Genomic DNA, 27,955 nt, shown 5'->3' with positions numbered 1-27,955 from the left:
GACTCTCGGCGGGTCCTAGGTAGCAGCGTACTGCTTTACAGTTCAACGGTTCGCCTGATGGAGGTCCTCGACTCTCCAGGATCTTTCGTCAGCTCAAGGTTCCGGTATGCGTTTGGGGACAGCAGTTGGCAGGATTAGGTTGGTTCTCGCTGTCTTTTCTCTTCTCGCCGTTTGGCCTGTGCGACAGTGTCAGGGTCAAGCCTCCTCGACTCTCCTTATTGTCCTCGTACTGATTTTAACTTAACTTTGAGTAAAGACTGCCTGGATTAAAGTCATTCAGTGGTGTCCGGATACAGTCATGGGGGTTTGCTGACAGTCGTACGCCTGCGCGGCCGCCATGGCGACACAACAGCCCCCAGCGACAGGACCCTCCGTCCTCATCCAAGCTCGCCCCCGCAACTCCCATCACCGCGATTACATCCACCTCGACCGTCATGCCGTCACCTCCCTCTTTCATCTCCGTCAGGTCGAAGCCGCTCGCGTCCTGGTAAGCTGTCGCTCGCTGAGGAAGAGGAGGGGAGGAGAGGAGCAGGGCAGAGGAGAGGAGAGGAGAGGAGCGAGCTAACGAGGATGGCAGGGGATCTCGCTGACGTCTCTGAAGAGCGCATGCCGGAGGCTGGGGGTAGAGCGATGGCCCTACCAGCGGGAAGCAGCACAGCAAGCAGACGAAAACGATCTGGGCGATGCCAGGGAGGAGGGAGGGAGGATCGCGGTTGGGGCAGGAGAACGACTGGGGCAGCACTCACAGCTAGGAGAGGAGGGTGCGAGGGCTAGAGTCAATGAGACTAGAGGAGGATGGCTGGAGTGGTACATGTCGTTTCCGCTGGAACAGGCAGAAGAGGAACCAAGTCACGGTCACGGTCAGCAAATCTGGTGGGGTACAAACATAAGCGGGCAAGGTAGTCCGAAAGTAGAAGAAGAGGAAGAGGATTGAAGACTCTTGCGTTAAGATATGAAAGAGCACGGTCGACATTCTATCAGAGATCTTCGAAGATCAACCCTCCGCAGAAGGAAGTCTTGCTGGGTGCGAGTGAACAGCAAGTGAGGGTATGGTCTTCACTTGCAACTACAAACGAGTGTAAGGTTGGTATCTCCTGTACCGGTACGATTGGCAGAACCTCACGAAGAGTCTGATAACCCCTGGTTGTTTCCCTAGACTAGATGAGGATTGTGGACAACTTCTCGAGGTGCTTGACCTGCTGTCCTTGCTGTGTGTGTTTGCTACGAACCTTTATTGTGTTTGTGTTGCAGCTCAAATAAACTTGATATCTCTACTTTTCAGCTTTGTGTGTGATCCAGAAAAGTTGCTGTTAGAATTTGCTGTTGACGTCTACAGTCCTCATGTGACTTCAATCTTGTCTCAGTTATCATGTCAACTATGCAATGATGTGTTGATGTAATCATTTTAGGATATCACACAATCATACTTGCATTTGGTCATTACGACCCCAGCTGGGCCTAACTTTCATCTGTTGTCCTCAAACCCCTTCCCGTTTCAGGTAGAGGCATCATCGTCTAGAGGGAACGACATGTACCACTCCAGCCATCCTGCCTCCATCACGCTCTCACGCTGTTCCTCCTTCGTGATGCCTGGCCCTGCTAATGGTGTTTGTTTGGAAGGCGATGGAGTGAGATATGTGCGATCAGGAGGTGCTGACTCCCGCTGGTAGGGCCATCGCTCTACCCCCAGCCTCCGGCATGCGCTCTTCAGAGACGTCAGCGAGATCCCCTGCCGTCCTCGTTAGCTCGCTCCTCTCCTATCCTCTGCCCTGCTCCTCCCCTCCCCTCCCCTCCTCTTCCTCAGCGAGCGACAGCTTACCAGGACGCGAGCAGCTTCGACCTGACGGAGATGAAAGAGGGAGGTGACGGCATGACGGTCGAGGTGGATGTAATCGCGGTGATGGGAGTTGCGGGGGCGAGCTTGGATGAGGACGGAGGGTCCTGTCGCTGGGGGCTGTTGTGTCGCCATGAGAACTTGGTGGAGAGGGACGGGACTGGAAGGAAGGTGAGCCGGAAGGTTCAGCGAGGGAGTCAGACTCGGTGTAGGCAGCCCGGATATCACCGAGTCAACTTTTGATCCCGGAGGCCATCCCACTGTGGTAAAGTTCGGTTTTGACCTTTTCAACGGTTCTGTTTATCCGTACTAACAAATTTACTTATCTTTGTATAATTCGACTCCGACCCGTGCCACTGAACGCTGTTGGGCCCCGGGTTTACTCCTCGCCGGACAGTCACGGCAAGTCCTCGAGTGCCGTGCTGTATCATGAGTGCGACCGTACGGTTGGACGGTCACTAAGTCCGGACCGCCGGAGAGGGCGGGCCCGTACGGTCCGATCAGACGGTCAGTCCTGAACCTGGTCACCGTATGGCCTCCCAGGCCGAGTGTGCGACAGTTGTGTCAGGGTCAAGGGTCCGGAGGAAGGTTGTCTCAAATTCTGCAAGACCATCGAATGCCTGTTAGGACCCCATTCTTTTGCCAACCCATTCACAGACCAGGGCGAAGGTGAGTCTGATAATTTTGATCCCACGGTAATCATCATGATCGACGCAAGAATCGCTGGCATGGCGGCGGGGGGGTATTGTCCAGCGCGCAGTTAAGTGAAGGTATCAGTTAAGTTTGGGGGGCAGCAGTTGGCAGGATTGGGTTTGGTTCTCGCTGTCTTTTCTCTTCTCGCCGTTTGGCCTGTGCGACAGTGTCAGGGTCAAGCCTCCTCGACTCTCCTGATTGTCCTCGTACTGATCTTTAACTTAACTTTGAGTAAAAGTTGGTCAAGGGTCACCTCCTCCTCGCCGACTCGACTCTCCTGATTGTACGGTCCTTGTACTGCCTGATTTTTCCCTTAACTTTGAGAGCCGGTGAGTACTCTGGTGCGGGCCCGCTACTTAGATAATGAGGGCGATGAGATTCTGTCCCTGCAACTCTACTCAAGGACCAAGATACCTGACTACCCACCCTATGAACATCTCTACCCCCATTTCAACTTATATTTCATCAGTGATGACCCCCTCCTTTTCGAAACCCACCCCTTGGAGACTTGACTCACTTGCCTAAGGATCCATGGCTTGGGAGGGGCTCCTTCAATGCCACCGGGTTGAACGCCTCCTCCACGATGCTCCTGCCGCCTGCTGCTCGCCATGTTCCTCCTGCTCCCTTCCTCTCTGAGACTCTCTGACCCAGTTACCCTGCTATCCTCTCTCGGCTACCCCTTCAGCCTGTGAATCGAAAGAGCTCCTTGGAATTCACGACTGATCGTTCGGGCGCGCGGAGATGCTGATGAACACTCCTCGTGCTCTCAGTGGCCTGCTCTTCCTGTCTTTCCTGTATGCAAGCCAAGGCTTTACAGCTCCTTCCTCCTGTGGCCCCTTCTCCTTCCAGTGTAAAACGAACAAGCTGCATGGCTTGGTTCCTCACAGGACATGCGTGTTTCCGAACTTGCGTTCCCCTCCTTCGCCTTTCGTTTGGCCCTCGCACTCCCATGCGAAGATGGCTCCAGCCCTCACAAGACTCAGAACTGGTCCTGTGGGGCTGGAGGCTGAAGCCTCGAGCATGGAGGAGCCAGGAGCCCCTTGGAACATCGCTTCTCTAAGCGGGACGCCGGAGGTGGTGGACGCTCTTCGATCGAAGTTCCGGCAGACCGGACAGATCACAACCGAGGAGCTGGCCTCCTGCTTCCCGTTCCCAGTCGACGAGTTCCAGATGGATGCGATCCGAGCCTTGATCGAGAAGAGGAGCGTGATAGTCTCCGCTCCTACTGGGAGTGGCAAGACAGTCTGCGGGGAGGCAGCGGTGTACCTCGGGTCTGCCATGGGCAAGAAAGTGCTCTACACGACGCCTCTGAAGGCGCTGTCCAACCAGAAGTTCTCTGACTTTTGCAAGCAGTTCGGGAAGGAGAGGGTCGGGCTCTTGACCGGGGACGTCAGCGTCAACAGGGACAACGCGACGATACTCGTGCTGACGACGGAGGTCTACCGCAACATGCTGTACGACTCTCAGGACACCGTGGCCTCGGAGGTGCACTCGGTGATACTGGACGAGTTCCACTACATGAACGACGAGAGCAGGGGGACGGTGTGGGAGGAAAGCGTGATCCATTCCCCTCCCGAGATCCTCCTCGTAGCGCTATCCGCCACGATGAAGAACGTCAAGGATATCAGGGACTGGTTCGCCCATGTCCACGGCCCGACGGATCTCATCACCTCCGACTTCCGCCCGGTCCCTCTGCAGTTCAAGTTCATCGACAGGAAGGGAATCCTCAACCTGTTTGACAATGAGAACAATAAGAAGGGTCAGCCCAGGCTGAACCGCCTCCTCCTCCCCAGCGCTGCAGCAGCCCAGGACCCTCGGAAAAAGTCTGGGGGAAGCTCCAAGTTCGATGGATGGAATGGGAAGAACTCTCGGCGATCGTACGAGTCTGGCCCGAGGAGGAGGAGAGAAGGAGGAGGAGGAGGGGGAGAGGAATTTTCAACCCCGAGTGGAGAGGGGTCTAGTGGGCGCAAGAGAGGAGGAGGAAGTTATGCTGAGATACCGAGCTACGGGTTTGCGGTCCGACAGGTCTCCTTATATTCAGAATACTCCTCCTCCCCGCCCTCTCCTCTCTCGCGCGCTCTCGAATCTCCTCTCCTTTCTCCTGCTCGCTCTTGCTTGATTGACGTTTTGCCCTGCAGTTGCAGAAGCGAGAGATGCTGCCCGCCATCATCTTCATCTTCAGTCGCGCACAGGTATGATCGGAGGGAGAATGTGACGGCATGATGGTGGAGGTGATTGAGCTCAGAAAAGAAAGTGGTTGTGAGTTTGATGATTGAGACGATGATAGTGATGATGAAAAAAGTACTGCGCCGATGTTGATGACAACGTCGTCAATGACTGATTGTTTCCCTTCTTGTTTCTCCACCATCCAGTGCGACAAGGCGGCAGAGGAAGCGGCGAACCAGAAGGTCAGGAAGAAACAGGGGGGAAACCTTGACAGATGTTGACGCGTCTGATCAGAACTCTCTTGTCACTGCTGAAGAGAAGGCAGAGATTCGCAAACGACTCCAACTGGAAAGTTTTCGAGTTGCTCGCTGTGATTGGATCTGTGACATGCTCCTTACTCCTGCAGTTTGTCTCCCAGCATAAAGAAGTGGCTCAGGAAGACCGGATCAGGTGAAGTGGGAGGGGGCGAGGAGGGAGAGAGGGAGCAAGGAACGGAAGGAGAGGAAGGGAGAGCAGGGAGGGAAGGCAGGTCAGCAGGCAGTTTTGTCACTTCAACAACAGGCTTGCTCTCCGTGGAATTGCGTCTCATCATGCTGGGCTGGTTCCCCTATGGAAGGTAAGAGAAGCTTCTGTGCACGAAGACACTCGAGGAGTGGAGAGTAAGGGTCTTGTGCAGGCGCTGGTGGAGGAGCTTTTCCAGGATGGACTGATCAAAGTGAACATGCTGCTCAAAGATTCATCCCATCTCCTTGCTCCTCCTAACTCCATCCCGCTCTCCTCCTGTTGCTCTCTTTCTGGTTTCTCCCTTCTCGTCCTCCTCTTTCTCTTCTCTTCTCGCACTCTTTCTCCTTGCCTCTCCTCTCCCCTCCTCCTTGCTCACGCGCCCTATCGTTTCCTGCTGGGTTCACCTTTCCCTCAATCGCACCTCCCTCATCGGCGGCTGCTTCCCTCGCACTTCCTGTCCTCCTTCGCTCTTACCTACCTCGCCCCTCAGGTTGTGTTCGCCACGGAGACGCTGGCAGCAGGCATCAACATGCCAGCAAGGACGACTGTCATCAGCTCTCTGTCCAAGAGAACCTCCGACGGAGTGACGAGGTAGACCCGTGTCATGGTCGAGCGCCTGGGTCTCACCTTGTGCCTCCTCAGCCTGACCTCCAACGAGCTAAGGCAGATGTGCGGGAGGGCAGGAAGGAGGGGCAAGGACACGGTGAGGGAGAGGAGGAGGTTAACCCGCTCTGACGCCTCCGGTGACCTCAGGTCGGTCACTCGGTGATCATGAGGAGCAAGTGGGAAGGAGCTCCCGAAGCCTTCACCCTCGTCATGAAGGTAAGTCCTCAGCCTTCCCTTTCTCCTCCTCCTGCTGCTGCTGCTGCTTCTCCTTCTTCCCCTCCTCCTCCTCCTCCTCCTCCTCCTCCTCCTCCTCCTCCTCCTCCTCCTCCTCCCCCTTCTTCCCCTCCTTCTCCTCCTCCTACTGCTGCTATCCTTCTCTGTCTTCCCCACCCTCGTCCTCCCCCTTTTTCTCCTCCTCCTCCACCTCCTCCTCCTCTTCAAGATTTGTCATCCCTGCACCCTCCCCTTCCTCACCTTTCCAGCGTGTTTGTGCCATGGCACCTTAACGTCTTCCCTCCTTCTCAGGATGCGGATCCCCTCCGATCGAAGTTTTCTCCCAAGTACGGGATGGTGCTGAACCTGCTCCAAGACCGACCCATCCAGGTGCCTTCCTGCTCCCAGTCTCCTGCCGAGTTGACAAGGGCGCAGGAGTGCAAGAAGATCGTCGAGCGATCCTTCGGCTCTTTCCTCGGTGAGACGCCGAGCCCGACTTGCTTCCATGGCTGAGGTGTCATGCGCAACCAGCGTCGATCAAGAGACGCGGCAAGTCGGACGGTGCGGAAGACGTTGAGATGGAGGTGCAGGCAGCGCAAGTGAGTCTGATGGGCTGAAGCCTTTCACTTCATCCTCCCCTCCCTCTTCTCACCTGCTGTTTGCCTATCCTTGTGGTCCTCCTTCTCTATCTTGCCTCGTTCAGCAATTCTTCTCCTCCCCCCTCCCCTCGTCCTTCATTCCCTCATCTCATCCCACAGGATCTCCTTGCGACCGTCGAAGAATCGGAGTTGCAGAATTTCGCCAAGTTGACGCAGAGGCTGAAAACTGAGCAGAGAGTTTTGAGAATTCTTCTGCAGCAGGTGGATGTAGATCAATGGCCCGCTACGTCGCGTGTAACTCGTTCAAACAGGCTCAAGAGCGGATGAATTCTGTTTTCGAGGTCCTCCCTCCTCCCTCCTCCCTCCTCCCTCCTCCCTCCTCCCTCCTCCCTCCTCCCTCCTCCCTCCTCCCTTTCCCCCGGTCCCCTGCCCTCCCCTCCCTCTCTCCCTCCACCCCATCCCTCCCTCTCTCCCTCCCTGCACCCGCCTCCCCCTCCTTTCTCTCTCTTCCAACCCTTCTCACTCCTGTTCTCCTCAGGACACTCTTCCGTACTGCTCCCCAGGCACTCCTCTCCTCCTCACCCCGCGCAAAGATGCAACGTGACAGCTCCCACTCATTGCCCCTCCCCCTGACTGATCTGTTCCCCGTCAGCGACAATCGCCCGGAGTCTGCCGTCCTGCTCGGCCTCCTGTCCGACCAGCTGCTGGACATATCAACTCCCAACTACTTCGTCTGCCTGACTTCCACCAACGATTACCGGTGAGTCTCGTCTGCCGGCCCGCCGTCCTCGGCCCCTCTCAAGGCCCCCGGCAGGGTCGTCACACCCAAAGACATTGTGGACGTTGACTTGGAGAGCGAGCCGGTACGTGTTCCTGGTTGGCTGCTGCTGGGACCTCTGAGGGAGAATTTCCTTCAGGTCTCCATGGTAGACGAGCAGGGAGCAAGAGTGGACGTGAACGAGCTCATCGCCAAGATCTCCTCTCGGAGTGCGATCAAGAGAGCAAGCGGCGACTACCTCATGGTTGCGCCGAGGGAGCTGGCCGCCATCGCTGCAAGGTTCCTTGACCGCCTCCTCCTCTCCCTCCCCACTCACTCGTTCCTCAGCATCCCCGTCGTTGAGGTGAACTCGAGGGTCCACAGGAGCGGCACATGTTTGAATCTCCTCCTCTCCCTCTGCAGGAGCCCAAGACTCCTCCTGAGGTCCTCGCGCAACAAGACCGGGTCAACCACGTCGAAGCTCTCTTGACCTCCCATCCTCTCTTCGCACGCGAGGACAGGAAGGAGGTAAAGAGCCCCTGCAGCCCTTCAGCTGGGCCGTGGCTCACGACGTTTCTCAGCTCCTCCGAGCCTACAAGTTCATCTCGGATCAGATCGCCACTGGTCGCCTCCGACAGAAGGCGACTGAAGTGACTCGCCATGACCTGTGACCAACTCAAATGACTTTTTCTTGCGGCTTGACAGGCCCCCTCGGCCAGTGTTGAGAACCCTGCCTGGAACGAATTTATCAACTGTGCAGCAACGTACTCGCTGATTGCCTTCCCTCCTCCTGCTCCTCCTATAACCTTCTTGTTCTCTCCCCCCCCCCCCTCTCCTCACCCTTCCTCTCCTCCTCCTCACCAGCCATCTTCATCTCCTGGCTCTACTCCCCCTGCCTCTTCCTCCCTCGCTCCTCTTCTCCTCCTCTCTCAACCATCAGCTCCTATCTTTTGTGTCTCTCTCTCCTCCCTCACCTTCTTGTTGCAGTCTAAGAGACTTCGGCTTCCTAGTCGAGAACAACGTGACAGACGTCGGCAAGTTGGTTGCCAGTTTGAATGCCGACAATTCTCTTGTGAGGCCTCTTGCTTCCTGCTTCTTGCTTCTTGCTTCCTGCTTCCTGCTCCTGCTTCCTGCTTCTGCTTCCAACTTCCTGCTTCTTTCCTTCCATCCTCCTGATCTGCTTTCTTCAGTGGGTCGGGTCGGTTCTTCTCTATAACGATATCCTCTATGAGCTCGGCCCGCATGAGCTGGCAGCAGCATTGGTGCGGAAATAGATCTTCTCCATCTCCTCCTCCTCCTCCTTGGATTGTTCATCTCCTCCTCCTCCATCTCCTCCTCATCCTCCTCCTCCATCTCCTCTTCCTCTTACTCCTACTCCTCCTCGGATTCACCTCACTCCTCCTTTCATTGTCTGGTTTTCTGCAACTCAAACTTCACTTCTGCATCCCCCTCCCTCCCGCTGTACCTCCTCGCCTTCATACCCTGGGCTGCCGGACACGATACTGAATCTCCGAGCAGTCTTGCGTCGTTTCTGACCTCAACCGGCCGGACATTTACATCGCCTTCGATGCCTCTCCCAAGGTGAAAGAGGATGGAAGATAGAGCAGGAGACGGGAGTGGGTAGACAAGGAGGAGGTTGAAGGGAGGAGGAAAGGGCAAGGAGGAAGAGGAGCAGGATGATGGAGGAGGGGATGGCAGGGGGGGGGGATGTGGAGGAGAAGAGGCTAACCGTCCAATAGGTTCAAGACTTCGTCGAGCAGGCGTCAGACATGCAGTCTCGCGTCATCGCCTCCCAGCTCGCCAACGGCCTGACCTTTGAAGTTCCTCTCGACCCTTCCTTCGCAGGGCTCGTTGAGGCCTGGGCCCTCGGTCCGGTCCTCTTCCTCCTCCTCCGCCTCTCACCCGCTCCTTCCCCGCAGGAACATCATGGAACTCGCTGCTCGCCATGACGTCCATGCAAGAGGGAGACGTCATCCGCGTTCTCCGCCGGGTCCTCGACATCCTCCGCCAGGTGTGTCCCGCGTCATCCGCCTCCCTCCTCTGACCCGCCTGCTCCTCGAAGATCCCAAGGCTGCCCTACGTGCCGGGAGAGCGAGGAGTAGGAGCGGAGATCCGCCTCAACGCCAGGAGGGCCCTCACCCTCATGGATCGCTTTCCCGTCAGCGACGACCTGACCTACTCCATCGAGCTCGGTGACTTGCGCTGCTCCTCTTTCCTCGACCTCCCCGCATGACGGCCCACGGCAGACGAGCGGCTCGAGGACGAGTCGATGCAGGTGTTCGCTCAGGGCATGGAGGAGATGCGGACTCGGCTAATTGGCAAGAGCGGCGTCAGCCTGTCGGAGGACGAGCACGTTCGGTCTGAGCAGCTCAAGGTGGAAGGAGGGGAGGGGAGGCTGCCGGAGCTGAGAGGAGAGCAGGTGAACGTGGGATGGGAGGAGACGTACGAGGTGGACGCGGACGAGAACGCCGTCATGTGGCCTCCCCTTTCTTCTCCCTACGAAGTCGACGAGGACCTTGGTATCCTCTTGCTCACCTCAACCGCCATGCTGACTCCCCTCCAGGGTACTCGACGTATGCCCAGGAGGGCATTTTAGAGGGTATGGACGAGCAGGAACAGGATGATGAAGAAGAGGACGAGGAGGACGAGGAAGATTTTAAGGTTTCCAAAAAGAAAAGAGCTGCTGGAGAGAAGGATGATGAAGATTGGATTCGGGGGCTTGGTAAGAGCTTGCTTGAGCTGTTCCGCCTGCTAACCACAGCTGGACCAGGGCTGGGCAAGGGAGTCGAGTCCCTTCCTGGTGATCTGCGGATTTAGATAGAGCGCCAGACGTCAAGGACGGGAGGGTTGGCCAGCTCTCGATAAGATTGCTTTCTTCTACAGAACCTTCTCGCCAGCATCATCCTCACCGATGTGAGTGAAGTCGTCTGGAACGATCCAGAAAACTGCGACAAGCACATGTCAGCGGAATTTTCCTCGGCAGTCACCATATGTCACCATGATCCGAATAGCTTCCTCCAATGGAGATTTTTGCTGTGAACCAACAAGAGTCAGTGCTCTTGTAATGAAAGATTGACTTCGAACATGTTAGCTTGGCAACGACTCCCGTAGCTGCTCCTGACAATCCTCCGACGAAGATGCTGAAAGCAACGATGATGGTCTGCGTCTCGGTCGAAGCCCATTTGTCTCCGTAATGCGGCATGATGGTGTCAATCAGGTCCGCGTTCCGGAGCGTCTGCAGCAGGTTGAGCAGGGAGAGTGATAACTCTTGTTGCTCCATGAGACGCACCACAGTGTTGTTGTCGATCCCAAAGATGCACACAAAGATCATAACCGTCGCCCCCCAGAGCCCAGGGATCAGGTGCAGGCTCGCGATCCCCTGTGTGTCCTGATCCGCGATGATGGGCTGCAGGTAATGGAACGAGAGGGTTGCTAACAGCGTTCCCCCTGCCATGACTGTCAGTCTCAACCTCCAGCAGATGCCTTCGTCGTCGTACCAGCACCGACCAACATCATAAACACTGGATCGATGAACATACACGCTGGAGTCGACGCGGCTACTCCAGCTGCACGGAGTGTCAAGAGTCAAGGGCTCTAGGGAGGAGAGGAAGGAGGAGGGGTCGGCACAAGTCAGGTTCTATGGGAGGCAGGGAAGGGGGGGGCTCAGCCTACCCGCAAGTACTCCGTCTTGGAGGTGCATGACTGTAGGGCCCTCAGGGTAGACCAAATTTGCCCATATGAAGTTGAACATTCCTCCCGCCATCATAGCAGCGAACGTGTTGGTCGCCACGAACACCCTCAAGGAGGCAGGGGCCCAGTAGGAGTTGAAGGAAGGGAACGTCACAAACATGAACAGAGACCCTGCAACGTCGTCGTCAGGGCATCGCGACGTCACTTGAAGACACTTCGTCGCACCCAGGATGGCGTAATTGTTGCTCTGATATCGCGATGAGTTGTCCGGGTTCTTGCTCAGACCTTTGCCTGATACGACGATGGCACATCCGATACCATAAGCAGCTCCAAAGATGTGGGTGGTGTAAAGACTAGGCCCAAGTTCAGAAGGCTCCTACAAGGCTTCGAGATCTAGCGCCTACCTCCCAGTGTTGTCTACGCCTCCTCGATAATCGACGCTTAAGAACTTGTTCCCGCAATAGGCTCCAACGTTGATGACAACTATCAGCATCATCTGCTGCGGATTCACCTACAGTCGTCGACGGTACGTCAGAGGAGAGCAAAATCTTGGTTTTGCAGATAGAAGGACCTTCCCCAATAGGGCACCGTAGGAGACCAAGACAGCAACAACTCCATACTGACCCTTCAAGAAATCTTTTGACAAGGTGTCAGGACTATCTGCTTGACCCGACTGCATCTCACCTGAAATCTGGAGGGCTAAAGGCGGCAAGCCATTTATGCTTGATAGTCCACTGCACGTGCAGGCGCGTGTACGTTGATAGTTTTCAAACTGTGAAGCAAGAAACTTGAGACAGAAGCGAAGCTTCTTCTTGGCGATACCTGAGTGAGACTTGGGTTCTTACTGTACGGACATCCAACCAGCGCAAACTTGGTTTTCAAGCTCTCACAGTAGGAGGCGTCGATCCATTGCAGCAAGAGCGAGCACCACTCTTGCGCCAGGCAGCTCATCAAGAAGGACATGGTGAGAGAGGTGTAGGCGTATTTCCTCAGGAACGTCATGGTGAGGCACATGCCGAGGAAGGTATACATGTTCAAATCTGAGGCACGAGTCATGAGGGAGACGTCAAGTCTTGGTCACACGAACCGAACATGAAGGGCATGTCGGGCTGACCGTACTCAGACTCTTGGGGAGCAGGCGTGGGTGGGCGGAGAGCTGTTAGCAGCGCGTGACCTAGCAAGTGCAACGGGAACAAGAGGTACAGACCTTGAGCTTGATCGAGCTGCGCTTGCCTGGCCGGATCAATCTTCTGCTGTGTGCCATACCCATCGTGTCTTGTCATGATGCCATAAGCTATGATTATCAGAGTTTGTATAATCAGAAGATTGCATGCAAAGAAGTTGAAACGTAGTCCCATCTTGTTTACGCGATCATTTCTTTGAACTCAATCCATCCTCGTGCATGAAAGCTGAAGGAAGTGTCAGAACGACAGTAATGCCGTGTTCATCATATCTTGTCCTATCAATCAGTTTGTTGCTCTTCTCGTCATTCATCAACTTTGATCGCAGCTAGCTTGGAAACCGCTTCTTATCTCTCTTTCTTCTCTTCTCTCCTTCTTGACGATCTCTTTGCATGTATGTCAACTGCTTCAGCGTTCTCTTCTTCTCTTCCGTTCCTCTCCTCTTTGCTTCCTATCCTCTTCCTTCGTTTGCCTATCCCTGTTCATTCCTCTCCCTTCCTCTTCCTTCCTTTGCCTATCCCCGTTCATTCCTCTCCCTCTCCCTCTCCCTCTCCCTTCCTCTCCTTCTTCCCCTTCCTTCAGGTCCCCTCCCTCTCCATCGCTCTCATCTTCCATGGCACGGTCGGCTCCGTCTCGGCTCATCCTCACCGCCATGCTGCCCCTTCACTGGGAGAGGCCCCAGATGTCTACTGTCAAGTCCGGGTAGGCCCGGGCAACTTCAGTTCCGACAGTTTCCGGGCCGCCCGGGCCCCGGCCGCGGGGGTGGCCGGCGGCCGGGCCGCGCGGCTCACGACTCCGTCCGGACTGAGCCTGGCACACTGCCCGACTCGTTCACTGGGAGCCAGCCGGGCTGAGCGGGACATCGGTGTAGGTGGCGTAAATCGCTGAGAGGATTCTGAAACCTAAGAAATTCAGAAATTAGGAGATTTTATCTCCTAATAACACTTTTTCTTTTTGACGAACAATTTCTCCTCTCGAAAGCGCAACATGAGCAATTGATTGCAACAACGAGCAATGAATCAATTGCTTGTGATGCTCCAGTGTACCATATGAGACCATCACTACATCGTCAACATAACACTAAGAAACACTTGTCAATTCCAGTCAATACATTCTCTGAGAATTTTTGAAACTGATTATCAGAATGAATTAAACCAAATGGAAGTTTCGTAAACTCGATTTTTCGCAACTTTGTAATAAAGCACGTAAGATATCGATGATCAGGATTCAATTCAAGCTGCTAGAAAGAACGAGCCAAGTCCGTGTTGCTGGTGATATATAATTGTGCATCCTGCACATTCGAATTCTCTTGTTGTTCTCGCTGAAATTGTACGACTAAAGTTTTCTGCCGTCGGCACCCAATTTTAATTTGACTGATCGTAATTTTAATTTGACTGATCGTAATTTTAATTTGACTAATCCCAATTCCTGATGCAGCGAAGTTCCGAGTTTATCGAGATGTTTCTCAGCTGATGAGACGCTTGGGAGCAAAATGATAGCAGTTACTTCGCAGCTCCCGTCCTGCGCGCAGAGCTCAACCTGCGGCGAGACCAGGTTCTGTGAGACGCCGGGCTCGGTCGTGTTGAAGTTCACGTTGAGACAGCGGGTCTGGCGAATGCTGCCGAGGCCAGTTCGGCCAGGGAGGCGTAGCCTGACTCGAAGGCACCGTCACTGTACTCGTACTGCAGGCCCAGGTAGCCCCAGTCCGCCAGCTCCTCGTCCGGGTGCAGCACGGGCCCGAGGATGCGGTCGAGCTCGGCGTTGAAGAAGGAGGAGTGTTGTATACACAACACAGAGATTGTCAACGACACGAGTAAAGTAAGGATGAAGAAGATAGAGAAGCAGAAGATAGAAGTCTCTAAGTTTACTAGGAAGTAAACTTGCGAGGTTGGGGAGGGTGTGCTGCAGAACCCCGAGGGAGGGGTCGAAGTAGGCTGACCCGAGCCCCAGGAAGTCGGTCACCAGCGAGTCATCGAGAAGGAGAGGAGCGCCTTCTCCGTCCGCTTCACGCCAGGCCTGACGTCGCCGCTCAGGATGTAGTTCTCCACCTGCTGGAAGATGTCGGAGATGTCGGTCAACGGCGGATACGAGCCGTCGTCCCTCGGCACGGGGTCGGTGAGCGAGATCTTGTTGTTGTTGTCGAGGCTGTTGTCCTCCGAGCGCGCGTAGGCGTTGCTAGTAGGCCTTGCTCTGATCATGTCGGGGACTGGAAGAGGCCCCAAATCATCTGAGTGTCCGAGGGACGGTCTACCGTGGTGGATCGAGCCGCAGCTGTGGATGATACACCCCAGTGACCGGCGTCAGCGGCCCTCAGCCGGGCTGCCCCCCGGGCCGCTGGTCACGAGTCATCCCAGGTCTTTTTACCGAACGGTACGGTAGTGTTCTCAGATCTCATTGTCTAGCTACATGATGATTCGCCGACTCTTTCCTGCAGTATCTTCTCCGCCAGCTCCAGGAACGGCTGGTACATCCTCTCAAGTTCTCTGCCTAGCGCGTACAGACGCTCCATCCCTTCCTTCGACTTCTGCATTCCAAGGATTGTCTCTTCCTGCAGTCATCACCGTACGTGCACAGTCAGCATGCTGCTACTCTCCCTCCCTTCCCTCCCTTTCCCCAAAGAAGTTCTCACCGCGTACAGGTCGGACACGAAGTCGTTGGTCCATGTCTCGTAGTCTCGTCCGGCGTTCAAGAACCTCTGGATACTCGAAGTCGACCTGTCTGACGGCACCTGAGCTGATTTGTACTCCTCCCTGTCAACCTGCAGTGCCCCGCAGGAAGCAGGGGATGTTAGATCGGTACCCTCACTTGACCCCTGTATCCAAACAAGCACCACCCCTGGCTTCAGCTCTCTACTCTCTCTCCCCTCCCCTCGACTCACCGGGACTAGGAAAGTCCTTATCGCTCTTGGTCGCCCGTAGCTATCGAACTCCTGCTGCTGTATCAACCTCGCGACCACACACTCTGTTCCCGTCTCGTCTCTGAAGTTTCGAAGCCTCATCAACAAGGCCATCGGCTGCCCCGGTCTGACTGCAAAGGACCAGGTACCGAACATCACGTAACAGAAGTAGGTGAACTCAGTTGAGAGCAAGGACAGCTCTCTGTTTGCTATCCTCGCCAGCAGCTCCTCCGCATGCAGTCCTACAAGCCTCGACGTGGCATCGGAAACAAACACGTGCGCTCGCTGCCCCGTCGACGGATGCAGATGCTGCTTCACCACCCCGAAGCTCTGCTGGTCGTAGAAGGCTCGGTCTACCTCCAGGTCTGGCTTCGTCTCCGTCTCGCCTCCTTCCATCAGCAGTTGGTCTTGCCATCCCCGACTTCTCTCCATCTTGTCTGCCACGATGATCTCTACCGCATGCAGCGCTCGTCGCGTCACCTGCTGCAGGTAGGGAGGAAGACAGAGGAAGGTGTTCATCAGCTCCTGCGAGCTGAAGCCGAACTCCCAGTGCCTCGCCAGCACGCGATCCGGCCACCCCATTGAGTTCATCTGCTCCCGTAGAGCTGACGGCTTGTCGAACGACATGCTTCGGATCCAGAAGTCCAGCGGTCTCTCCACCCATAGCTCTCCCATCCGCCTCCTCTCATGCACTAGCACAAGGTCTAAATGCTCCTCATCCTTCCTCCCGTCGTCTATGACGATCAGCTCCATATCCTCGTACATGCACTCCTCCTCTCTCGATCGAGCCCTGCAGCGTGAGCAGGGTCGACCCTCGTCGCACCTGACCTTGGATCTTCTGCACGCATCGCAAGCGACCAAGCTCCTCGAGGATGAGGGCTTGGCTCCTCTTAGTCTGACACAAAGCCCTTGCACGTTGTGCTTGACGCATCTGCATCCGCCATCACATGACAAGTTGAGAAAAGAGTCGCTTCACTCCAAACACGACACGATAAAACAAATGGCACCTCCTCTCTTACTGGTCCTCACCTCGAGCATGGCTGGAAGTTGTCACACTTTACTTTCGCATCCATGCATGGTATGCAAGCAAACTTGATCTTGGTCATGCTCGCGCTGATATGCCTGTAGGTGAGTCAGTGAGCCAACATTTTCTTGGATTATGAGGTTTGACAAGTGCAAGCTACGGGGCTATCTATCTCATCACACTGTCATCATCATACTCTCTTCAGCTGTCTGCCAGGCTCTGCTTCTTGAGCCTCTAACCACTCCCCGTGCTCATCACTTCCATCCTTCCGCAATGACCTGCTTTTAAAAAGCCTCAATGTTTTTTTTCGGGATCTGCCGAACGCGCGGAACTTCCGACAAGGTCTCGGTCCGAGCCTCGGAAGCACAGGCACCGCCGGTACAGTAGTAAACTACTAGCTAGTAGTACTTCTTGGTAGGAACTTGTCGCCAACCAAGATTGGGACATCGAGCTTTGGAGTACCCCTCACCTTCCACCGCTTCAACCAACGAATCAGGATTGAATACACAGACCCTGACGCATGATGATCGGATCCCATGTTGGCGTGTCATGAGACAATGTTTTAAGATGATGATGTAAACCCACGGACCCACCGTACTACTACGGTACCGAATGATTCGAAACACGTAAAGTGACTGGTGACAGCGACCGTACCCCGACTCGGAGCCTCCGGCTGTGGTGGCCGCAAGGGGTCGTTGGAGTTTCATATCACTTATATGTGACGGTCACTGTCGTGTGGATCCCTAGTTATGCTACTACCGGATCGGCCGGTCGACATGAGCCGCCCCTCCTCAATCAGGCCTGCCAGTAGTAAACAAGTTGCCAGGGCACCGTGATCGGATTCCGGAACTTCGGAAGTTCGTTATTCTAGCCTACTACCTGGCAATCGGACAGGCGTAAGTGAGTGGAAATGCGCCTACTCGCCACTTTCATTTCGGTGGTGACGGCGAGAGCGAGGGAACAGCGACAAGGGAAGCGTGAAGATCCGCTCTCACTTCCATCATCACTGTGAGACATCATGGCGCGGCACAAGCGGCCTGCCGTCCTCCGTCCTCACAGTTCTGTTGTTGATCCTCTACTGACTGGCATGCCGGGCTCGTCGTCCCACTTTCCTACACAGGCCTTGTGTCCCCAGAGAGCTCCTCTGACTCTGAGCCACGCTCACAGCAGGAACCCCTACGGACTCCTGACATGCTGGCAGGGCAATCTCTTTCTGCAGCGTCTCCTCCGCAGGATGACTTTGCCTCCTCCGCCGCTGGATCTGGAGGAGGTTCGGGGAACCAAAGACCTCGGAAGCAGGCAAGATTTCGCCGATCCATCTCCCAGCGGACACCCACCGATCAGCCTACGGTCAATCCTACACCCCCACCGCCCCCTCCTCAACCGGCAAATCTTTTCCCAGAGGACCCTGGCACGCAATCTAGCGCAGCGGCTTACTTTCATAATCTGCGTCCGCAAGACATGCCTTGTGGTACGTCGAATTGGCACAGAGCCCTCCCTCTCTTTGCTCAACAGGGACCACATAAGCTTCCGGCACTCCTGGCTCGTAATCCTTCCATTACAACCATCAAACACCCCAATCGCCAGACGATTGATAAATGGAAGAGTGCGCTACAGTTTACGTTAGACCTGCTACAAGGTTACCCTGACTTGCATTGCGAGGAAGCCTAGATTATCCGGAGCTTGTGGCATTGTCTCCCACTGCTCCTGCTGAGAGTGAATCCAGTTCTTGCAATCTCGCGACAAAACCGAGATGTGAGCTACCGTATCCACCATTTCCTCCAAGGGCGTTGGGGGACATTGCTGAAACTAGAAGAGGGTGTTTCCTTTGACCAAGACGGCCCAGCGGTTGGCAGCGGTGGAGATCCGCAGGATGTCACGCAGCAGCCCACGGCGGGACTAACTGGGTCGGGACGAGGCACGAGACCGCGGGCACCGCAAGGTAGGCGCCAACAACCTAACCGTCAAAATGCAGGTCGCCCACAAGGACCTGACCGTGCGAGAGAGGGCGTGCAGCAGCCAGTGATGGAGAGCGAGCAGTTCGAGAAAAGGAAAATCCTCTCGGCTGTTGAGCATTACCAAAATCGAGATATGAAGAAAGCTCGACAGGCGCTTGTGGGCCATGGCCTCTCCCCAGATCCATTTGAGCAGCTATGGCAGCAAACTCGTGAGAAATTTCCGACGAGACTGGACCCCATTCCTCCAACACTCCTAGACGCAGTCGGCTCCTCAAGGCAAATGCTAAGTGCTCAGCTCGACGATGCCATCGCCGATGAACCGGTCTCGTTGCTTGACAAGATTTTAGATCAGCGAGAGGTAGGGAAATTCCTGCGGCGATTCACTGCTTCCTCGGCCCCTGATCAATTTGGTTGGCGACCGTTCCAGCACCTGCGACACATTCTCAGACTGCATGATGATCACAAACAGCGATACATTAACCTCATATTGAAGCCGATCGCGCTGGGAATCCCTTCGGGCGCTTTCCTCGAGGAATACACCAGAGGGGGGCGATTCATTCCTGCTGCCAAGTCAGTGGAAAAGAGCGGAATCCGACCTATTGTGATAGGGGACCTGGAGCGAAGGATTGTGTCTAGCATCTTCTGTCGTTTCTACCGAAAATCTTTAGAGAGCCACTTCACCCTCAGTCACTCTCGGGTCCTGCAATTTTGCGTGGGTCTGGAGGAAGGTTGCCTCAAATTCTGCAAGACCATCGAATGCCTGTTAGGACCCTATTCTTTTGCCAACCCATTCCCAGACCAGGGCGAAGGTGAGTCTGATAATTTTGATCCCACGGTAATCATCATGATCGACGCAAGAAATGCCTTCAATGAGATCTCTCGCCAACGGCTATTTGACATCCTCCTTGCTCCCGAGCATCGTTGTGAAAACTTTTCCCAAGGAGTCCTTCCGTATGTTCATCAATATTATGGCCAGGCAGGTAAGTTATTTCTGAAACATCAGCGAGAGACTCGGGCTTTTTCGGCCACCACGGGAGTTTCTCAGGGGGACCCCTTGGCGATGGCTCTCTTTGCGCACACCACCTTCCCTTCCCTGGTCAAAGTCGCAGAGACCTTTCCCGACTGTGTCTTCCCGGCCTATGCGGATAACATGGCTGTTATTGGAAAGCTCTCAGTTGCCGCACAGGCCACTGCATCGCTGGTTGATACTTTAAAACAAGAGCTAGGATTGGAGATTCAACCCAGAGATTCGCAGATATTCTCCTCGTCCTGGTGCGAACTTCAATCTAGTCAGCAACAAGCCATCCAAGAGCATATTTGCAGCAGGTACCCGGGCTTGCAGCAGTTTGCCTTCCGCGGCCAGGGGATCATCCTTGGAGGTATCCCGATAGGATCTCAGTCCTTCCAGCAAGAGTTTATCACTGCCAAGGTGAATGCCCTCAATGCTGAATTGACCCAGTTGGAACAATTTCCCATTGCGTTGGGTCTCAAGCAGCTCTTGAAAACGACCCACGTTCCCACCCTCCAATACTTCTTGCGTGGAATCTCCCCGGCCTTGACAGCTGCCCAGTGCAAGTGCTTTGACGTCGCGAATCTCCGTCTCCTGGCGAAGGTGTTTCAGTGGCCACAGAACCAGGCACAGGAGGGTTTATCTGACCTGCAACCTGCCCCTGACACCCCTCCATCTGACCTTCACTTTGCCTATTTCAAACGTCAGTTGCCTTATAGTGCTGGAGGAGATGGGTTCACCCCGCAGGAGGGCGTGGCCCACACCGCATTCTGGTCGGCGACTGCCAAGTTTCTCAAATGGGCGGGTGAAATTGCCATCTTCCAGCATTGGATGTTACCTACACCGCCACTTTTCCACCGGATCAATTCTGACACTGAGCTTCGAATCCGCCAACCGCAGCAAGCGGACGCTGGGGATGTTGTCCCCATGCTGGCTGCCTTCTTAGACACTCACAGGCACTTGATGGAGCAGGGCATCTCGGCGTACACCTCCTTGGCGGAGCTTCCTCAGGCGTGCGACAATGGCTGGACCCCCTCGCCGGAATTATTTGGGACGTCGGGCAGTGCGCTTTTCATCCCCGCCCAGCGGGAGCTCACGGCTCAGTTCCTCTCGGAGTTTCCTCGGTTCCGCAGTATTCGGGCTCACCTTTCTGAGCGCCAGAGATCTTTGTTGGCACACCACTCCAGCTTCTCTACTCCCCTTCGAGTACCAGCCCACCCGGTTGATGAACTTCTGTCTCAGTTTACCCCTCAGCGCACGATTTGGCACTCGATCATGGAAAGTACAAACCTTGGGATCTTTGAGCAGCAGCCCATCAGCTTGGTGGCTGCCGCTGACAAGTTTTCTTCATGGATTGCCGGTTGACCTCCCGCCGCACTGCGATAGATGCCATCATCTTCTCCGTCATCCTGGGGGGACCACACACATGGCAACCTGCAGGCACCGCAGCCAGTTATGGACTGATGCGCATGAGAAGTGCAATGCCGTCCTCAGTACCCTCATCAAAGATTCCGGAGTGAGATGCCGCGTCCATGTGCAGGGCGTACCCGGCACCAGGCAGAACGTTTCCCAACATGGCCCTGAAGATCATCATGTAGGGGACTTTGAACTTCCACAACTGATGGCTACTGGAGGCGGATGGCATGGGTTAATCCTGGACTTCAGCATGTCACATGTTTTTGACAATGATGGAATACCGGACCTCGCTCGGAGCAAACTGCAAGCGGCAGCACAGCGGAAGATCCGAGGGCATCGTAATGCATATGCTCAGCACGTCCCGCCAAAGGCCTTTCTTCCCATCATCGCCAGCACTGATGGCCTCTTGCAGGACGATGCGTTGCGCTTTCTGTGGTGGCTGGCGGATCGCTCGGCGAACAAGGAAACGGCAGCGCTGGATGGTCTCTCGGCCTCGCAAGACGTCTCAGGTGATCCGACTTGCAAACGCATCCGGTCCAGGATCTTTCGTCAGCTCAAGGCCTCCCTGTCCTACGCTGCCATCATCGCGGGTGCATCCCGGTATGCGTCTCATTCCTTCGGCGGCGGCCACCGCGACATCGCTGGCATGGCGGCGGGGGGGTATTGTCCAGCGCGCAGTTAAGTGAAGGTATCAGTTAAGTTTGGGGGACAGCAGTTGGCAGGATTGGGTTTGGTTCTCGCTGTCTTTTCTCTTCTCGCCGTTTGGCCTGTGCGACAGTGTCAGGGTCAAGCCTCCTCGACTCTCCTGATTGTCCTCGTACTGATTTTTAACTTAACTTTGAGTAAAGAAAAGTGACCTAGTGGGCCGCGCTAGAGCCCCCTTGGCTCGCGCCTGAAGTCACTTGAAGCCCCCTACGCCGTTTTTTTTTTCTCTCTTATACTGATTCACGGTGAGCGGCTCACCGTCACTTTTACTCAAAGTTCAGTCACGTAAAGATTACTGAGCACTGCCGCAGTCTCCGAGCCTCCGACTCGGCCGGCGGCCGCCTGAAGTTCTAGTGACTTGACTCAGGGATGTCTGACAAGGCTAGTTTTGCTCCTGCGGCAGTGCCATGATCGGTTAGTATCCGACTGGCAGGCTGGCGGGGGGGGGGCCGGCATTATCATAGTATCACTAAACTCACTGAGTGACTCAGTCTTTACTCAAAGTTAGGTACGATTACTTTTTCCGCAAGCCTGGCCCCGGTCGGACAGTGCTGCAGTCACTCAGAGTGCCCCCCGCAGCGCCCGCGCGGCCGGCAGCCGGCCCCGCGGCGCCGCCGGGCCTCTCTCACTGACTCATGAGTCACCGGGCCCGGCCGGGCCCGGCCCAGTGGGGTGGGGTCCGAAGCGGCAATGTTGGATCATCGGGTAGTACCGTACTAGCAAAGGATAGGACCTGAGCCCCTAGTATCCTATAGAATGATACTAGGCTCAGGCGAAGATGGACAGTTCGGGGTACTGATGAGTAACAGGGGTCATCAGTGCTATTTCGGGTGACAATGACAATGGAGCACCTGACGGCGCCCTTGGCGGAGATCCGAGGGGGAAGGAAAGATGGAAGGTGAGGAGAGAGAAGCGACAGAGGAGAAGCGTGATGATTGCCATGCACGAGACTGATGCAGATAGTCTGATGTCCTTGTTGTTGTTGTTGTTGTTGTTGTTGTTGTTGTTGTTGTTGTTGTTGTTGTTGTTGTTGTTGTTGTTGTTGTTGTTGTTGTTGTTGTTGTTGTTGTTGTTGTTGTTGTTGTTGTTGTTGTTGTTGTTGTTGTTGTTGTTGTTGTTGTTGTTGTTGTTGTTGTTGTTGTTGTTGTTGTTGTTGTTGTTGTTGTTGTTGTTGTTGTTGTTGTTGTTGTTGTTGTTGTTGTTGTTGTTGTTGTTGTTGTTGTCTAATGTGATGGGACGAGAGTGTCGCAATGGATAGAGACGTGGTTCTTAAGTTGGTGAGGTCGTGGAGATGGAAATGATGATCGAAAGATGGGATGAAAGCATGTCATGACATAATGATGATCTCTACTACAACAATAGTGATCGTTCTTCGTATCTTGCCGACTTCTTGTTAACCGTCCTTGGAATTTTCTCTGGCATGTTCCTCTCCGCGTAACTAACTTGTTTGCCAAAGGAAATTCTTTGCTGCCGCAACTTCAGTGATTCTGATCGGCCTCGTTGTCATCGCGCTCTCAACCCAGGACGGCTCTAAGGTCAGACGTACCGCTCTTGAAGACATAGTCGTTGGCCAGAACATGGTGGATGAAGCCCAGAACGATGTCAATAATGAGCTTAACAATCTGCCTGCCAACCAAGCTGGCACTATAACTGGCTCCGTTCCCACGGATGAGGTAGAGGCACAGGCGATCATGGGAGCCAACGGGCCAACCATGGAGAAGACTATGACGGAAGAGTTCAACAACGTTGACGGGTCACATTCGGACGATGCGACGGTAGCTGACGCCATCATTGACGCTGCCAACAAGGACAACATCGATGTGACCGGAAAGGTCGGTGCCAAGATGTATCAGAAGGTGTTGGACGGTCTGGACGACAAGCGGGCGGCCTGGTTGCGAGGATCTCTCCCTAACTACAGGGCGGAATCCAAGTACATCACCAGGTATCTTGCGCTGCCGTCACGCCCACTTTCAGAGTAACGCGCATGCAGTGGTGTGACAGGAAACTATGAGAAGGAGCTCGAGAACGCTCCCACCATGGCTGTAGGAAAAGCAGCACAACAGTGTGACAACCTGACGGCGGTCGCAGGTAGTGAACGGCAAGCTTTCTCCACGCATCGTCGCAGGGTCCATCATCGACGAAGCTGAGAAGGACGAGACTTCTCCTGACTGTGAATGCTCCCTGTCGACAGCCTCGTGTGTTTGACTGTGTAATAAGGCACCGGATCAGTCGACAAGGACGGCAAGCACGGAGTTGGTAGGGGTACCCCTCCTTGCCAGGAGATTGTGGCCTTCAAGAAGCAGACCAACGTGATCTTTGTGTGGATGCCTCCTGTCTCTGATCAGTTTTTTTCTTTGTCAGAATGCCAACTTGCAGAACAATCCTACTCCGCTCACTGACAACGCAGGAAGCGATGGAGGTGAGGGGGAACCGGAGTAGTGTTGTTATGTGCTGACGTATGGAATTGCAGGATCAGGATCAGGATCAGGATCAGGAGCATGAGTTTAACTTTGCGTCGAGCAACGAGCCACGAATATGAAGAAATCTTGTAAGAATGAAGTCATCGCAGTCATGATTTGCCGGAAGAGCTGGAGGGGAAAGTTAGGACATGCCAGCACTGATCCCCCACCCCTTCCCCACTTCTTTCCCAGCTTTTAAGTCACCCAGCTGTATGTGCTGGACAGTTTTCTAGCCATCGCCGATTTCTATTTCCATTATCACATTCTCTCTGACCTTCTCGGTTCTCATACCCGCCGGAGGATCAAGAGGTCCAGGCTCACTCGCTGCAGAGCCAGGTCTCCATGCCCCTGCTCAGTAGCAAAGTCCACCTCGCTGCAGAAGCCCTTCCTCCTCATCAGCTCCTCATACTTCCTCTTGTCCGGGCACCAGCGGCATGAGGCTGGTACGAGCAGCACGAGGAGCCTCGGCCGAAATTGGAGAGCATGCTGCAGGTACATCTCACACATGATCGGTCCCTTGTGCAGTGGAGGGAAGATCCCTATGACCACGTTCGCTGGGACGTCTGAGGGCCCAGCTAACATCCAGCTCTTGCCCATGTAGTTCCTGTCCTCCGGCACGGCCTCGTCGTAGGAGGACCACGACAGGCCGAAGCACTGGCACAGGATGCTGCCAAACCTGTTGTTCCCGCAGGCGAAGTCGACGAAGTGGTCGGACTGGTTGATGACGCCTTGCAAGGCCTCCACCAGGCGATACACTGCATGCTCCTTGACCCTCAGTCTCGTCGCTGTCTCCCTCCCTATCAGATGCCCGAGGTATCGCTCCTTCTCCCTCAGCTCCCTTTCCGCCCTCGTTGGCTCCTTCAGCTTCTTCCCTCCTGCTCCTCCCAGGTCCTCACTGTCGAACATCCAGTCCCTCGCATGCTCCCTCTCGCTCCTCCGTACGGCGCTCACGTCCTCTAGCCTCACTCCCCTCGTCTCCTCCAAGATCTCCGATACTCCGTCATGCGCATCCTTGGACATCAGCTGCGGCCGGTTGCTCTGCCACGTCACCTCAGCCAGCTGCTCTTGCAGAATGTTCCCTTGCTTTGCGACCATCCGCTCGCACCCTCCACCCTGGATCATCTTGCGCGAGAGCAGCCATGGCCTTCCTCGTACCGCACTCTCCCGCGAGTGCATCAGCATCGGGGAAGCAGCAGAGGACGAGCCGATCTCCTCCTCGAGCTTGACGATGGGCACGGTTATGCCTCCCACCTTCTTCTTAGCCCCTTCGCCTCGTTTGGGAGGCTCGTGCTGCCTCGTGTCTACCTCCTCAGACTTACACACACGGGAGCTGGTGGGTTGGGAGCCTTTGGGATCGACGTTGGAGCTGTCCTTGACGTTTGCCTGTACCTTCTCCTGCTTCCACGCCGCTGACGGGTTGGCCCCCTTGAGCCTCTTGGAACTAGACTCACTGCAAGCCCGAGTCAACCGGGGGGAGATGTAAGTGTGAGCTTCGTCTTACCTCTTGTTGTCAAGCTCATCGTCAGATTCCTCAATGATTCTCCTCCTCCTTTGATTAATCCTCACGCTCTCTTCCACATGCTTCGCCTCTACCTCCCTGCTCTTCTCCTTCTGGACTATCTGATTCTTCTTGGTGTTGACCGCCTTAGGTAAGCTGCTACCCTTGGAACTTGCTGCAGTTGGTTCTTGAAGTGAAGCCCGAAGAGCTGCCTCGATCATCCTAGCTTCAGCCCTGCTACATGTCAACAAGAAGGAAATTTTTCTCCTCCTCTCCTCCTCCTTCCTCCTTTTTACCTGGACTTTGCGTCTCGCCCTGCATTCTCTGCAACCTTTTGAGCAGACTCACTTGCTTGGCCCGTTGCCTTCGCTCGACTCTCTTCACTCTCTTTCACCGGTTTCTTCTGAGCACTTGAAAGTTTTTCACGCACATTCTGACCGCACGAACAAGTCCACACCTGCTACCACTCGCCCCCTCTTCAGCATCCTCGCGACGAGCCGGCTTCTTCAATATCGAGGGTTTGGACTTGGAAGACTTCATAGCATACGGATACCTTGATGCGCGTATGAACAGATAGGAAGGGCAATCGAGGGAGCGAGACAGAAATTGGAGGCATTTGCGACCCGGGGGCGAGGGGATGAGGTGCAGCAGAAGGGAGGGAGGGAGGGAGGGAGGGAGGGAGGGAGGGAGGGAGGGAGGGAGGGAGGGAGGGAGGGAGGTGGGCCACATGAAGTCATGATAATGAAACAGGGTCGATCCAAAAGTCAGAGGCTCGCAAACGAGAGAACTTACTTGTTGATGCTCTTAGCCCTCTCAATGTGGTTTTGTAAATCGGTCCTCCAGTGCTCTGCGCACAAGGACCAGGCTCAAGTCAGAGAGAAGCATGCTGCATGAGTTTTCCCTACTCGAGTTCAGATGAGACAACTTCTCCTTGATCGGATCAAACACAAAGCGGCACATCATCTCGTCTTGCTTCACATGCTTGTCCGGATCTAAGAGCGCCAGCACGTTGAGGAGAACTTCGTCATGTTCTCATCTTCACTGACCTTCTGGCTCTTTGGAGGGCACCAGCACCCTCGTATGGCGCAGCATGCTCTCTAACGGGCACTCATCCATGTGGAAACTCCAGAAAATCTCCCGGTTGCGATCCAGCAGCTGCAGCCCTCGTGACTGCCCTACTACATTTACCCCTCCACCTACCTGACACTTGAGCCTCTTGGACTCTCTTACGAGCACCTTGGCGTCCACGTCGTCTTGTCTGTATAGCCACATGACCTTGACAGTCCCAGTGCCCTTGCACATGTGAGCCTTAGGCTCGCAGATGAAGGCGATGAATGGCAGCCCTTCTTCACAAGCTACAAGCACAAAGTCTCCGTACTTCACTCCGATGACCTCGTCGTCATCCTGGTCCTGATCTGAGCTCTTTTCGTCATCGTGCCTGGCTCTTACGCCCTGTCTCCGTTGCATCTCGATGCACTCCGTGAGCTTTTCACATGCAGATAGTCCTCGCCCTGAAGAATCGTTACAAGGAATCCACAACACATGATTACTTCTTGGTTCCTCACAGCTACATTCTAAACACCCCCTCTTTTTCTGAGTCCGATGCATGCAAAAACATAGTTTCTTTCCTGATCCGGCCTCGATCTCTGATTTCATCATGCTCCTGCATCGCACCCAAGTCTCTATATCCGATTTCATACATGCTCGACTTGCAATCTTCTTCTCCTCATCTATTGGCACGATACTCCTCTCACCCTGCTCCTCCTTCCACCCATGCTCCTCTCCCTGCTCCCTCTTCCACTGCCGCGCCTCTTGCCACTCCTCCTTTCCTTCTTAGCTCCTCCTGCTCCCTCCTACTGTCGCTGTTGCCATGCATGCCTTGTGCTGTATCCTGGATTCTTCCGTTACTTCTATCGTTGACATTGCAACGGAGCGATGGAAACCGTTATTTAAAAGAAGTTGTGGCCCCCCTCCTCCCCGCATCGCCGTGATATTTTGGGAGGCGCTTGGAATGGGCTTGACCAAGGCAGCAGCGGCGCTGATGGCATCGGGGAGGGGAGAGGAGAGAGGGAAGGACGTCACGAGCATGCTGTTTCAGAAGGTAGTTTGCATGCTCCAATCTCAAACACCCTGCCTTCTTGATGTGATTGCGTTGCTGAAATACCAACATCTGCTTCCTCTTGAAACCCATGTCCTTTGGTGCAACTCATGTGTTCGCCCCGCAAAGAAACCATGCTGCGGAGATGCTGAGGCGTTCTCATGAAGCAGGTCATGGCTGCCAATGACAGAATGCTGCCTCAACAATTCACCATGTTGGTCAAGGATTGCAGCTTGCACCCGCAGGAATGCTTTCAACAGCCGTTTTCGGTGATGTCTTCATGTTTCTCCTGTTTTGAGGTCTCTGATGTGATTGTTCAGCGTGGTATGCTATCGCCGCAGAGCCCACTGCGACATCCTGTTTTGATTTAACTTGTTCTCACCTTTGCGTGTTTTTCATTGAACATCTTTTTGTGCTTTCATGGCTCTGACTGGGGTCCATAAGAGTATTTGAATAAGTTCGTTTCTTCTGTACAAGAAAGAGTTGACTTATGATTTTGCATGAGTTTGCAGAACATGATGATATGGACCTGTTTGCAGCATTGGCGAGATCTGAAGGAATATCAACCTTGGTAAACCTTTGTCGTTAATTGCTTTAGAATTCAACCTCTTCTCATTTCACGAGAGCAAGATGATCTTGTGGGATGAAT

At 54.7% G+C, this 27,955-nt stretch overlaps 9 protein-coding genes across 9 annotated transcripts; 3 read left to right on the top strand and 6 right to left on the bottom strand.

Moving 5' to 3' along the window:
- Positions 1 to 3,484: 3,484 nt before the first annotated feature.
- Positions 3,485 to 10,189, top strand: GUITHDRAFT_109969 (hypothetical protein; the record flags this gene model as incomplete). The annotated part of the gene is made up of 29 exons (XM_005831107.1): positions 3,485 to 4,552; positions 4,666 to 4,719; positions 5,019 to 5,143; positions 5,255 to 5,309; positions 5,370 to 5,408; positions 5,688 to 5,788; positions 5,840 to 5,900; positions 5,951 to 6,019; positions 6,329 to 6,406; positions 6,452 to 6,494; positions 6,548 to 6,615; positions 6,775 to 6,876; positions 6,927 to 6,956; positions 7,154 to 7,215; positions 7,268 to 7,375; positions 7,430 to 7,478; positions 7,533 to 7,736; positions 7,796 to 7,900; positions 7,954 to 8,039; positions 8,360 to 8,444; positions 8,563 to 8,634; positions 8,891 to 8,953; positions 9,112 to 9,241; positions 9,292 to 9,383; positions 9,435 to 9,564; positions 9,619 to 9,746; positions 9,792 to 9,891; positions 9,936 to 10,094; positions 10,143 to 10,189. The coding sequence occupies 29 exons, from the start codon at positions 3,485 to 3,487 to the stop codon at positions 10,187 to 10,189; spliced, it is 3,513 nt and encodes a 1,170-aa protein (XP_005831164.1).
- Positions 10,190 to 10,249: 60 nt separating this feature from the next.
- GUITHDRAFT_109968 (hypothetical protein) lies at positions 10,250 to 12,345 on the bottom strand (the record flags this gene model as incomplete). The annotated part of the gene is made up of 11 exons (XM_005831106.1): positions 10,250 to 10,317; positions 10,370 to 10,819; positions 10,870 to 10,938; positions 11,045 to 11,233; positions 11,288 to 11,415; positions 11,467 to 11,573; positions 11,634 to 11,698; positions 11,747 to 11,834; positions 11,885 to 12,102; positions 12,150 to 12,218; positions 12,270 to 12,345. 11 exons carry the CDS (start codon positions 12,343 to 12,345, stop codon positions 10,250 to 10,252), a joined length of 1,527 nt encoding a protein of 508 aa, XP_005831163.1.
- A 1,487-nt stretch (positions 12,346 to 13,832) lies between these two features.
- Positions 13,833 to 14,441, bottom strand: GUITHDRAFT_109967 (hypothetical protein; the record flags this gene model as incomplete). Its single annotated transcript, XM_005831105.1, has 2 exons — positions 13,833 to 14,145; positions 14,206 to 14,441. The coding sequence occupies 2 exons, from the start codon at positions 14,439 to 14,441 to the stop codon at positions 13,833 to 13,835; spliced, it is 549 nt and encodes a 182-aa protein (XP_005831162.1).
- A 200-nt stretch (positions 14,442 to 14,641) lies between these two features.
- Positions 14,642 to 16,245, bottom strand: GUITHDRAFT_109966 (hypothetical protein; the record flags this gene model as incomplete). Its single annotated transcript, XM_005831104.1, has 5 exons — positions 14,642 to 14,767; positions 14,873 to 15,055; positions 15,122 to 15,929; positions 15,984 to 16,070; positions 16,169 to 16,245. 5 exons carry the CDS (start codon positions 16,243 to 16,245, stop codon positions 14,642 to 14,644), a joined length of 1,281 nt encoding a protein of 426 aa, XP_005831161.1.
- A 4,580-nt stretch (positions 16,246 to 20,825) lies between these two features.
- GUITHDRAFT_153083 (hypothetical protein) lies at positions 20,826 to 21,377 on the bottom strand (the record flags this gene model as incomplete). The annotated part of the gene is made up of 2 exons (XM_005831103.1): positions 20,826 to 21,042; positions 21,074 to 21,377. Coding segments are annotated over 2 exons (208 nt in total), but the record flags the coding sequence as incomplete, so codon positions are not given.
- Positions 21,378 to 22,019: 642 nt separating this feature from the next.
- On the bottom strand, positions 22,020 to 22,830 carry GUITHDRAFT_140012 (hypothetical protein; the record flags this gene model as incomplete). Its single annotated transcript, XM_005831102.1, has 2 exons — positions 22,020 to 22,474; positions 22,695 to 22,830. 2 exons carry the CDS (start codon positions 22,828 to 22,830, stop codon positions 22,020 to 22,022), a joined length of 591 nt encoding a protein of 196 aa, XP_005831159.1.
- Positions 22,829 to 23,753, top strand: GUITHDRAFT_109962 (hypothetical protein; the record flags this gene model as incomplete). The annotated part of the gene is made up of 6 exons (XM_005831101.1): positions 22,829 to 23,193; positions 23,242 to 23,293; positions 23,340 to 23,421; positions 23,469 to 23,560; positions 23,613 to 23,670; positions 23,722 to 23,753. The coding sequence occupies 6 exons, from the start codon at positions 22,829 to 22,831 to the stop codon at positions 23,751 to 23,753; spliced, it is 681 nt and encodes a 226-aa protein (XP_005831158.1).
- A 242-nt stretch (positions 23,754 to 23,995) lies between these two features.
- On the bottom strand, positions 23,996 to 26,675 carry GUITHDRAFT_109961 (hypothetical protein; the record flags this gene model as incomplete). Its single annotated transcript, XM_005831100.1, has 8 exons — positions 23,996 to 25,160; positions 25,212 to 25,442; positions 25,505 to 25,618; positions 25,666 to 25,761; positions 26,001 to 26,055; positions 26,114 to 26,200; positions 26,255 to 26,363; positions 26,409 to 26,675. The coding sequence occupies 8 exons, from the start codon at positions 26,673 to 26,675 to the stop codon at positions 23,996 to 23,998; spliced, it is 2,124 nt and encodes a 707-aa protein (XP_005831157.1).
- A 584-nt stretch (positions 26,676 to 27,259) lies between these two features.
- Positions 27,260 to 27,725, top strand: GUITHDRAFT_153082 (hypothetical protein; the record flags this gene model as incomplete). Its single annotated transcript, XM_005831099.1, has 3 exons — positions 27,260 to 27,309; positions 27,474 to 27,575; positions 27,627 to 27,725. Coding segments are annotated over exons 1-3 (163 nt in total), but the record flags the coding sequence as incomplete, so codon positions are not given.
- Between the last annotated feature and the right edge of the window lie 230 nt (positions 27,726 to 27,955).

This window comes from Guillardia theta (assembly GCF_000315625.1).
Source record: "Guillardia theta CCMP2712 unplaced genomic scaffold GUITHscaffold_42, whole genome shotgun sequence".
Lineage (NCBI taxonomy): Eukaryota > Cryptophyceae > Pyrenomonadales > Geminigeraceae > Guillardia > Guillardia theta.
The sequence above is the reverse complement of the archived record's forward strand: the minus strand, read 5'-3'. Positions and strand labels throughout refer to the sequence as shown.